The 12,107-nt window shown below is 32.9% G+C and overlaps 1 protein-coding gene and 1 long non-coding RNA gene across 2 annotated transcripts; one reads left to right on the forward strand and one right to left on the reverse strand.

Annotated features, from left to right (window-relative positions):
• The first annotated feature begins 1,464 nt into the window (after positions 1–1,464).
• Positions 1,465–12,107, forward strand: LOC141721525 (uncharacterized). The gene is made up of 3 exons (XR_012574774.1): positions 1,465–1,714; positions 11,318–11,413; positions 11,739–12,107. It is a non-coding gene; the product is annotated as an uncharacterized LOC141721525 (long non-coding RNA).
• LOC141721524 (glucomannan 4-beta-mannosyltransferase 1-like) lies at positions 2,744–5,585 on the reverse strand. Its single transcript, XM_074524467.1, has 9 exons — positions 5,409–5,585; positions 4,832–4,930; positions 4,499–4,751; positions 4,251–4,361; positions 4,015–4,151; positions 3,818–3,931; positions 3,504–3,703; positions 3,198–3,386; positions 2,744–3,092 (listed from the first exon to the last, which is right to left on the reverse strand). Exons 1-9 carry the CDS (start codon positions 5,583–5,585, stop codon positions 2,927–2,929), a joined length of 1,446 nt encoding a protein of 481 aa, XP_074380568.1. The 3' UTR covers positions 2,744–2,926.

Genomic DNA, 12,107 nt, shown 5'->3' on the forward strand with positions numbered 1-12,107 from the left:
TTTAAAGCATTTACGTGAGATTATAAATTCTGCGGGATGCCGATTCTTTTTATTCCCTTGGATTAGGACTGCACAAAGGTCAAAAATCGGACAGGACAGAATACCGGATTTTTTCAAAATTAAGGATCGAGGACCGGACCGGAAAACCCGGATTGAACCGGGACCGGACCGGTTTGGACCGGTTTAATTAATATTTATATAAAAAAGTTATTTATATAATTTTATTTTAATTGTTTTTTCAAATTTATATATATTATTTTTTTTTTACTTGATCCGTTAATAAAAATTTAAAAGTAAGTACACATTTTATTATTTTAAAACTAAATATAAAATTTTAAGAGTATTAATATCAATATTTTATTATATGAAGTACGTAATTTAGTAATTTAAAGTGTAGGATCGATCTATTTTATTATATGAATTTATTATCTATTAACTTGGATTAATAAAATATGATATGGGTGAATATTTAATATTAATATATGATCTTATAAGACATGAATTAAACGTAAAATAATTATATATATGAATTCAGGACCATTCAGGTCTGGACCGGATTTTTTCAAGTTTTGGACGTTACCGGACCGAAGACCGGATTTTTTCAATTTTAAGGACCGGGGACCGGACCGGGTATGTCCGATCCGGTCCAGGTCTGAGACCGGTAGACCCGGTCCGGATCCAGACCGGAATATTGTGCAGCCCTACCTTGGATCATTGCTTTGCTCGCAGCAGAAATTGATTAATTTTTCAAGATACGAAAGGATAAATTTGTTTTTTTTTAATTTTGAAAATTAGGATGAGACATGTCCGAATTTCGATCCACGTCCGAATTTTGATCCCCGCATTTAATACATACACTTTCTATCCCACCGATTTATTTAATTTTTTTCGCGCATTTTGATGTGCGCGGAAAAAATACTTATAAATAATATATTTTCAACTTTTTGTCTTATATAAAAGATATAAAGTTTATATTTTTATATAAAATATAAAATATATTATTTATAAGTATATATTTCTAATACAAAAAAATATGTGAAAAGCCAAATAATCATGTAAGATCGGACAGAAGGAAGGAGTATAATATATTCTTATATATATATTAAATAATTTATTTAACATACATATAAATTGGAACAAAAATTCTGACATTATAATTTTTTTCACTAAACAACTCGGATACACCTTATTAGCGAGATATTGAATAATAAATATCTTTTTAGATGAATAAAATAAAATGTAAAAGAGCATTAATATACTTTAATCTCATATACGAATTTTTTTTTTTTGAAATAAATGCTCTTTTTGTAAATAATATATATAGTGTATTTTAATCAGAATAAATGAATAATATAGTTTACAGATTTTCCTAGGGGTACATGAGATATCCCAAAATATTGATGTAGAGTTTTTTAATAATAATATTTTTACCAATAAATTTTTTAGCGTGTGCTGTGCCAAATGCCAATAACCACATACTAGATATTTACAAAATCATTACCATTATACGTGTAAAAAGCTAAAACCCCGCTGATGTGTCAAACGTTACTGTGATTACGTGGCGGCGCGTGGGATTTACCACGCCACGTCAATCACGAGATGGAGAAGAAAGGATCTGAGGATAGGAATATGATTTAAATTCTCTGAAGAGACATGGATTAAAGATCATCTTTGGTGGTGAAATTTGATCTGAACCGTCCATTTTAATGCTGATGTAAGTTGCTTCATCTGCCTTTGTTTATATACTCATATTTCTTTTCGAATATATTTTCAAAATTTGTGTTATAAATTTATTGCATTGGTATTATTTTTTTAATTGATTACACACGACGCTAGTAGTTGAACTTCTGACCTTCCATGTGCACAAGAGTTCAACTACTGCACGAAAACTTCTTTCATATTGCATTATTATTGTTGTGTTATATTAATGTGTACCAAATTACCTAGGGTTTGGTTTTGGCATGTTACAATTATAATACTTAATTAGCTGAATTGGAGCATTTTTGGCTTTGTGACTTGTTTTGTTCGATAAAAACTCGTGTTTCCCTCTTTAGTTACCGAGGTGGAGCTCAAACACACATAATGTGCTCGGTTACGTCAAAGCTCGTTTAAGCTAGGCTCTTGAAGAACCCTAAATTGTTTGTCAGTTATTGAAGTTATTACATTATATTTATGGGCAGTGAGTTTTCGATATTTAACTAATTAGGCTGATTGCCTGATTGTAGTTTTAGGGGTAGAGCATGATTATGATAGTCAATTATCGATAAATCTCATTAAGCACCTTAGTAAATTATTGACATTAGTGATGAACATTAGTAAATGAGTTGAGTTAGATTTTCGAGAAGCAGCACTGAGTTGAGTTCAAGCATTGAACAGATTTTCGAGAAGCAGCATGGAATTTAGACATTGTAGACAATCAAGGAATTTAAGTGAAGAATTTTGGACAGAGATAAGCTGATAAACAAATGTCTATGCTATTTCTTAGAACAACCCTCATACCTGATCTTCCTTTGGATGCCAGAAGATTTATGCAGTTTTTTGTATTGTGTTTTTGGAGAATAATGCAATATACAATTCTATGGAAGTAGGATAATAAGTTAAGCCCTTTTTAGAACATACTTGTGAGCAACTAATGATAAATATATCCGAAATTTACTGTTGTCTATCACGTACTATTGATTCAGAAGTCCAATTTATTTATTATGCGGGAATAGTTTATTGACCGGTACTCTTCTTCAAACTCTTACAAACCAAAAGCACAAAGTTTATTATAAGGTAGATAAAAACCAGACATACATTACAAAGTAAATAGGGCACCTCCCAGAACCATTCACTATGCCCTCTTGCAAAACGAGAATTCTCTGGCACCATTCACAAACATTATCATCCAGTTGTTCTGATAATGTGCCATCCTCAGGCTTGATTTTCAGTTATTCACCGGCACAAAGGTGCCAACACACCCGAATGCTATGGTGAAAAAAGCTCCCGATTGCAAGAACAAGTATACAAACATGTGATCATTACCATATAACATGTTGTACACGGCACAGTGAAGCATAAATAATCCCATCACAAACTCCAGCTTCTGTATCCTGTTCAAACCCAATATATGTGTTACAAAGGAGAATTGGTTGAATGTTTCCCGGTGTTAGCTTAATTGACAATGAAATAGTAGAGCAACAGTAATTAAATAGTACCTCTCCCCACATTGGAACCGGGATCTAAAAAATGACACTCTTGCTTGGTTCTTCTTGTTTCCAAGCTTCTCCGTCACGATCCATTCATTCACTCGGCTTGCTTCTAACAGTCCAATTATTGCTGCCTTAGTACGGTGAAGGGACATGACATTCTCAAAGAGAATCCAGAAGATAAGAAGATGCAAGGATCTGCTTATCAGTGTATCATTTCAGGTAAATTTAAATTAGAATCTTTTCTAAATACTATGAAATATGATAGATATCTCTTAAAATGAAGTATTATACTATTTTAAAAAATTGTACTACCTGGGAGTGCCACCTGTGTTCAGAAGGGTGATGATGGCGGGAATGTAGATCGCCAATGCCTTCGGAAGATAAACTTCAGGGACTAAAACGCATGACGGAATTACGACACAGTAAAAGAAAAAGGTCACCCAGTGTGCTACGATCTTTCTAACAAAGAAAAATCCGTAAATGAGGTGAATCTTCTTCCAAATGGACACGCGCTGTATAACAAAACAAGGTAAATGTAAGTTTCTTTCAAGGACATTTATAACTGCTTGTGAAATTTTTCGAGAGTCGTTGGTTTTTGGTGTGACTAGACTGTGAAGTTGTCTTACTTTGCAATGCATAATTTCCTTTGTCATTTTCTTGAAAAGGTTAGCTGGACCGCATGACCAGCGGTGCTGCTGGAATCGGTAAGCCTTGAAGGTGCTCGGTAGTTCATTCTTAACCTATAAAAGAATATTGGGGTTTTTTATTTCAGACGTATACTACTAGAATAAAGAATGAAACTAAAGTTTGAAATAGAAATTACCGACACATCTCCTACAAAGACAAACTTCCAACCCCGTAGACTAGCTCTGACTGCAAGGTCCATGTCCTCCACCGTGGTCCGCTCTTTCCATCCACCCGCATCCCTAATTGCTTGAATCCTCCACACACCAGCAGTACCTACGGACATAATTATTTTGAATAATATTAAAAAAAATTATTGAGTTATTTATTACTTCCTCAAATCCAATACTCTATCGTGCTAGGGGTTTACTTTACCATTGAATCCAAAAAATTGACATGTTGAGGAGCCTACTTCTTGCTCAACAGAGAAGTGATAGTTTAACGACATCTCCTGGAGCCGGGTCATAAGACATTCATCCGCGTTAACTAGGTTAAAAATATTGTTAGTTTATTATCTTGAGAAACAGATTAAAGGACTTAAAGGCTTGATCATTCCGGACAAATTATTCAATAAGATAATCCAGGAAATTATATTGAACATGATAAAGATTCATAGGTCTTACCAAACTTCCATCTGGCCTGAACCATACCCAGTTCCTTGTTATCAATAAGATAAGGAATAGTTTTTTCAAGAAAATCTTTCTCTGGCTGAAAGTCTGCATCAAATATCACCACATATTCACACTCGTCAACATACTGCTTTTGTAACCCTTCTCGCAAAGCGCCTGCTTTATAGCCATTTCTGTTGGCCCTGTTTTCATACTTAATATTCAAGCCTTCATTTTGCCATATCCTGCACTCTGCCTTTACATTTTCCTGCATTTGAACATCAGATTACACATTCATTTCCAACAAGTATAGTTCCGGAATTAATTTGATTGAGATAAAAATACTACCATTATTGTTTTATTGGTCGAATCGTCAAGAACTTGAACGATGAGCCGGTCTCTTGGCCATGAAAGTGTACAAGCAGCTCCAATTGAGAGCTTGTAGACCTGGACAAAAGGATATGAAGATAGATCTTAATAAAACTCAGAGAGTTTGGTACCAGACACTCATTCCGCTGATATACGGTTTTTAAGTCCTAGGATTGAGGGCCTTAGTCCGATCTTCTAAATTAGATCTAGTATATGTGTATGTATGCTGAAACTGAATATCGCAGTGCAAGATATACTTAAACTGATTAAGTGCCCATGCCTAGCATGTAATATGTAAAATGTTTTGATTGTCATCCTTCTTGAGATATATACTGATGATTTTATGTTAAACCAATTACTCAAATGAAGGTTTTTAATATAAAAGCTGTGTTCGCCATGGTCGTGTGAAATAAATAATCTGTATGAATTATACATTGTTTATTGATTATTTGTTCTATCGGTTACACAATTTTTTCTTGTATGCAATACAATAAATAATGATTTATACATGTTTATAATAGTTACAAGAAGTCTACAGGTAAAGTTATAATTTTACCTCACTTTCGTTGTACATTGGTATTTGGATTAAGACTTTCGGATAGCTTCGATCCCGCTTCATCTTTTCTCGCACGGTGTCTAGCTTGTATTGTGTGTATCGTTTTTTCCCCGATGCTTTTACATACAATATTACGACGGTCATGTAGAGTCGTTCAATAAATAGCATAATGGACATAAGCACACATGCAGCAAGTGCAACATATAATAATGGCACAATTAGCAACGCTCGTAGTTCCTTCCAAACATCACTAAGGCTCACTATTATCTTAGACTCTTGAAAGATTGAAATTCTCATAGTTTCTGAGATGTGATGTGGGGAAAAAATTAGAAGTGCAGAGCTAGCAAAGAAAGTAGGTGAAAAAAATCAAGGTCCGAGCTTATAAAGAAATTAAGGCAGGCAACGCTTTTTATAGATGAGGAAAAAGGATAACTATGGAGTTCATCAGATGGCTATGCTTTATATATGAAAGCTTTACGGTAAAGATGAGGACAGCTGGGCTTCGGGTGGAAGTATACTACAAGAGGAGTGAACGACTGAAATTGAAGTCTTTGCTGGCAAGGACACTTGGAGGACATGCAAGTAATGATATCGCAAAGTTGTAACATGCAACTCGGAATTTTGGCATTTACGGCGGGCAATAAAAGGAAGTCGTAATATTGTTGATCTAAGGTATTTCTATTATTGTTTATTTCCATCTTACTGTTTGTATTATTGCAATAAAGTATATCTACATTTTTTTTATGAAAATTATAAGGAAAGTAGATAGGAGTTACATACTTGCACAAAATTATTTTGATATTTAAGTAAACAGAATAAAATACAAGATATGACGCATCATTGAGTCATAAACAATCAAATAATAGAATTAAATTTAGAATTAAATACATCTAAAGTGATTTTATACATTTTTTTACGACCGAGTAATTAATAATAAGATACAAATATGAAATATAGTATATGAAGTGTTATGACATATACAATATTCTATTATAAATATCTCTCATTATAATAGTTTTTTTACTCTTTATATCATTAAAAATTCAATTGTTTAATGTTCACCCAAACTTTTGAAACATAACTTAAAGAAGCTAATTAGCAAATTATAATTGATGAATATTCATATTTATAACAAGTAATAACTTATGTTTGTTTTTGTTTTTTCTTATATGTTTAATAAACTGAAGGTGAACAATAAAAAGCAATGATGTAAAAACTATTTGTATTATATAATTCATGATTACAAAGGTTACCAAACTATAGACAAACTTTGATAGTAGCTCTTTGTAAAAGCTCAGTTATATTAACTTTGTATATATTTTTAACTCTTGAATATACAAAGTTAGACAATGCTACAATGAATAGTAGAGAGCTTATATATAGCTTCCTATCAACTTAACATTAAGTATAATAAATTGCATAAGTTAATGAATAATATTTCATTTGTTAGTTAACAGCTTCCTTACAGTGCTTATCTTTTTTTTCATATATCATATCTTCCTATTTTTATAGTTGATTCAATGTCATCTTCAAGAGTTTCTTTCCAAGAAATCAACAATTTCCAATATATGGACTGTAAATCTGATATGGATCAATAGAATCTGGTTTAAGCTCTGATGGATAGAGACTTAGATAGAATATTAAATTATGGTATGAAACAAAAAGATAATTTTATTTTATTCCATACATCATCAATTTATGGTTAAAATACATTTTTGAGTTGATAATTTATCTCCTTTTTTCAGAATTTATAATTTGACATGCTAAAGTTTATAACTTACGATATAGAGTCGAAATATGCACACTTTGTCTATCTTGATCAATGTGGATTGTAGTTTTATAAAGGAAAATTAAAAATACTGGAGGTTGAATGTTTAATGTTGGGGTCTTTTTTAACACTTTAAGGTTTTAAAGTGACTGATTACTCAACATGGTATCAGAGCGCTGTCAGCGGATGTCCCTTGGCACCCCAAATATCTCATAATTTATTATGGACACAAAGACAAATTATTGACAAATTATTGCCCAAAGATGGGCGCATGCGCCCATTATCCACTCTTCGACCCAAAAATCAAAAAAGGGGATTTTAAGTGACGGGAAAAGTTGAAATTTAATATATGATTTTGTTGAGGCCTTTGTTAGTCCCTTAACAATATAGTAAGAATTACAGAAGGGGGGTTGAATGGAATTCTTGAACCTTTTTCTTAAAATAAAATTGTTCGAACTCGAATATAAATATAAGTGTATTGATTAGCACAATGCGGAATAAAAACTTAAGTGAACCAAAACACAAGTAATTAAAAACAAGCGTCTTTAAAAATTTTCTGGTGGATTTAAGCAATTCCACCAGAGATATATATTATATCGAGAGAACTCCGTGTGCAAGAATGCTCACAGCTGCTTACAAAAATGAACTACTGAGAATACAGAGAAATGCTAATAATTCTGCTTACAAATGTTTCTTACTTTTTGTATCTCAGATCTTAGTTTCTATTTGCCACTTCTTGGTTTATATATTACCAAGATTACAAAGTCAAAAGACAGGATCATTATAAAAACTATCGGGTCTAATGCTTTGTTACTTTGTTCTCTATTACCCGGTTAATAGGCTTCCTCATTCCATTTGCATACACTTCGACGCATGTGACCAGTTGTCACTGTCAACTGATATTTGAATTCTTTATCCGTTGAGTACATGATCATCCGTCGACTTTATGATCATCCGTTGATGGCTTCATTGATCATCTGTCGACTGCTATATTAAACATCCGTTGATAGTCATTTGATCATCCGTCGATGGCTTTGTTAATCATCCGTCGGTAGCTATTTTGGCACTTGACTTCAATTCATTTATGCAGAATTACAATACATCATCTATGTACATTTAATCAACCTATTCTGCATATCTAGTTAAAGTCAACATGACTTATATGCTACTACAGAATCTATACAAAGGTGTATGCAGAAATGTGCTACAGACTCATTATTACATAAGCTACTCACTCGATGGATAATAAGTCATCATCATCCGTCGGGACTATAATCCTTATCCGTCGAGTGCTACATTATTTCACTAAGTAAAATCTACTTAGGTGTTTTGTTTGTGTAATCATCAAGTACACAACATATGCACAACAGCCTTCCTCTAACACTTTGAGATTTTAAAGTGACCGATTACTCAACAACTTAAGTTCAAATTACTCCTTATTAGCACTGCTTCCTTTCTCTTATTGAGATGGTGATTTGTAAATTATTTTTTTTAATGGTAAAGCTTGTTCAATAGCCTCTTTTCTTTGAGATGCTTTATAACAAAAATGTTACCATGGGCATAATGTATTAGTATGTTATACATTTTAGGTTGTTATGCCTATGATTTACCATTAAAATGTAGATCCGCTACTTTAGGTTTGTTCATTCATCAATACCAAACTTGCAACTTGTCTATATTTATGTACAAAAGGTTGACTATGAAAATGCACATATGGAATGGAGGTGAATATGTGTATTTGACTAACTATATCCAATTTTAAAGCTTACCAAAAAATAGAACCACTGATTGCAGTATAAAAAAATAGTGTGTCAGCTTGCCAAGATATGCTATGCAATGGAGAAACGAAAAAAAGTGAATAAGAACATCAGGACTTTTAGCCTGGTTCGATCCTCAACGCTAATGGTCTACATTCTGATCTCTTACCAAACCGTAACGCTATTGGTTTACGTCTTGGTCCCTTGCCTGGTAAGGTAATATATTATTGATCATTATAAACAACAATTAAAATATACACTAATGTATCTCCCAAACACCCTGTTGCTTATCAAACTTTATAGTTTGTAAGTTGTATACTATCCAAGTACAAACAACAATTACACTATGAGCAATTGAACCCGACAATTCTTCACATGACATTAAAACGGGTCACGGAAATTTAGTATCTTTGTTTGCATTTTGAGTACACGACACAGAAAGGTAGACGACTGAGATATTGTGTCGGTTTTGTGTTTACCCTTTGCGGACACGACACGATACAAGGTACACGAAATAAATATATTTATAATTAAATATATATATTTATATTAAATATATGTAAATATAATATGTATATTTATAATAAATATGTTAGAATATTACATAGCTTTATACTGTTGTAACTATAAATGATTTAAATGTACATATTTCATATAAGTTTGTATGTCTTTACTTAAAAATCCAATATTTACATTTATTGTTTATATTAATATTCAATTTTTCACGAAATACAACACAAAAACGGAGGTACACGAACACGAAAGTACACGAATCCAAAATAAGTCAGTTTTGGGTTTGAAATTCGAGTACAAAATACGAACAAATTGTCAGGTCTATGAGCAATAAAATCGAATAAATTTTTAATAAAGCACCGAGTTGTTTTATTATGTTCTTGTTGTGTGTTCATATGTACCTATAAACACAAAAAATACAAGTATATACAGTGTATATCAGATGGTCCCTGGCTGCCTGGGACGGTTTTCGCAACGGTTTCCCAGCCGTTGGATGGTCCCTCAAACGGCCCTGATTTTTAAAAAATTTCCCCCGTACTGCGGTATAATAGCACAGTACACGCAAATTACTTTTTTACCCCTCCCCCGTACAGCGGTATCCTGTCTTTTTTCTTCAACCCCCGTTGATTGTTTTAACTGAAATTCTTATTGGATTTTGGCAATACAACTAGTTTGGAACACAAGTACATAGAGTATCAAGGTGGTGTGATGGAAGCTAGATGAGAGTAGTATAGCTCTTGTACTAACTTAAGGGAATTTTAGTTTAAGGAGTATTTTAAAAATTAAAAACATTCAAGTTTGTTATTTTAACAGTAATATTGGATTATTGGAAAAGGGTGTAAAATAAAGATGATTTAATGTGGGTGAGCAGATTTTCCTAGTTTATTGTATTTTTAATCATTAGATATCTTTGTTCTTGATAGTTCTTGATAAAGATTCATTTTGTTGGACAAACAGTTTCTAAGTCCAATATTAATGGAGGTCCATCTAATTTTGTGGTTTTCTTCAATAGAATTTCGTCCGGAGTTAATATTTTTATTTATTTGCAAGCTGATGCTTTAATATATGGAGTTGCCATGTTCTTCACTTCACCAGTAGAGTGAACTTTAAATTTATCTTGTTCTAAATTGAGTTTAGGATGATATATTGATACGTAAACTATAGTTTGTGAAAATAGGTGAATGCAAGGAGGGATGATGAGTTCTAGGATGCCAATTAAATTGATGCTTGTACTGCTAAATAAAAGTATTTTGGTAAATTCTTTTTAACGAAAAATACTTTGCGAGGGCTATCTACATATCTATACTTAAGATTAAGTTCTGCACTTTCTCAGTAATCCAGTTCCACATCAAATTGCCTTCTGTGTTATTCTGTTTATTCCCATCTTTTAAAAAAGATGTTGCCTCCTTTGTGAATTCTCATTTTTTAAGTATGTTCATACCTTATCTATTTTTTTGCACTTTGCAGTATGTTTCTGACTTTCACAATTTGTATAAAAACTTGAATTATGTAGTCATACATTTTAATATATATGCCAAACATGATCTGAAGTTTTATGCTTACCCATTCTTTAACTTGACAAATGTCATTGTAATTCCAATATTCTTCCTTCCAACTTGCCAAGAATTGTTAGCTATTTTATTGCGGAAAATGTGAAGTTATATACATAAGCTATATAATTCAAAAGGGAAGATGTGGCTATAAATAATGCTGCAAACGTTGGGGCCTGGAATGCATCTATTATGAGAGAAGTAGGGGGTTGTGGTTTCTGATTTCTGAAATGTAGCGCTCAGTGTTACTTTGACTGAAAGCTCCCCCTCCCCTTTTTTCCTGCTAAATCGGAATCTCCCATTTTGTTCTATTTTATATAGGAATATCCTCCACCTGGGTCCTGGGGTGAAGGCATCTACGGAGCAGACAGAAACTGAGAGCAAGACAAGAACTCTAGCTGAAAATGGTTGGATCTTGTAAGGTTCTTGACTCAAACTAAAATACTCTGTCCTTGTCTATCTCTGTGGGATCTCACTCTGTGTGCGAACGTGCATTTTTGAGATAATTTGGCTGAATTTTTGTCGCTATATATCAAACTCTTGTATGTGGTGTAGGATGCCTTAACTGACAAATCTTTTGCTAATATATCAAACTCTAAAATTGGATGAACACCATTACACCAATGTATGTTCCAACTGACAAATCTTTGTTATATGTCATACCTTAAAATTGGCTATTTGATGCTTCTTAGAAGATTAATGTTTCCCCTAGTTTCTACTGACTGTAATTTTGTATGTGCAGAAACGTCACTTCAACTCGTCAAGAATAATGCTATCAGGAAATTTCTCGATGGTGAGCAAGTGGGAGATAACGGAAGTAACTCATTAAGTAAATTTCTTGTATTAGTTTGAAGTCTGCTATCTTTTTCCGGACCAGATAATCTTCTTCTGAGTTGTGACGCTCAACTGCCTGGCATAATTCGATAGGAGGTGTTCCGCGGTTTCATGCATGAGTACTATGACTTCTGAGTCCTTCAGTTCAAAAAACTAAAATCGCAAGATTTCCATTAGTGGTACTGTTGTGTTATATGTCTAGCACATAATTCAAATCAGCCTTTCAAGGACCTCGTTCACTAGTGTTATAAAAAGCGCATTAAACGGACGTTTAAGC

Source organism: Apium graveolens, chromosome 4 (genome assembly GCF_009905375.1).
Source record: "Apium graveolens cultivar Ventura chromosome 4, ASM990537v1, whole genome shotgun sequence".
In the NCBI taxonomy this organism is placed as follows: domain Eukaryota; kingdom Viridiplantae; phylum Streptophyta; class Magnoliopsida; order Apiales; family Apiaceae; genus Apium; species Apium graveolens.

What these genes read in the sequence shown, in the direction of transcription:
- LOC141721524 (XM_074524467.1), bottom strand. Translation starts at nt 5,585, where the DNA reads ATGTCCATTATGCTATTTATTGAACGACTCTACATGACCGTCGTAATA. An exon ending in TCAGGCCAGATGGAAGTTTG is followed by an intron (nt 4,362 to 4,498) that starts GTAAGACCTATG and finishes TTTTTAACCTAG; the next exon opens with TTAACGCGGATGAATGTCTT. An exon ending in CGGTTCCAATGTGGGGAGAG is followed by an intron (nt 3,093 to 3,197) that starts GTACTATTTAAT and finishes GGGTTTGAACAG; the next exon opens with GATACAGAAGCTGGAGTTTG.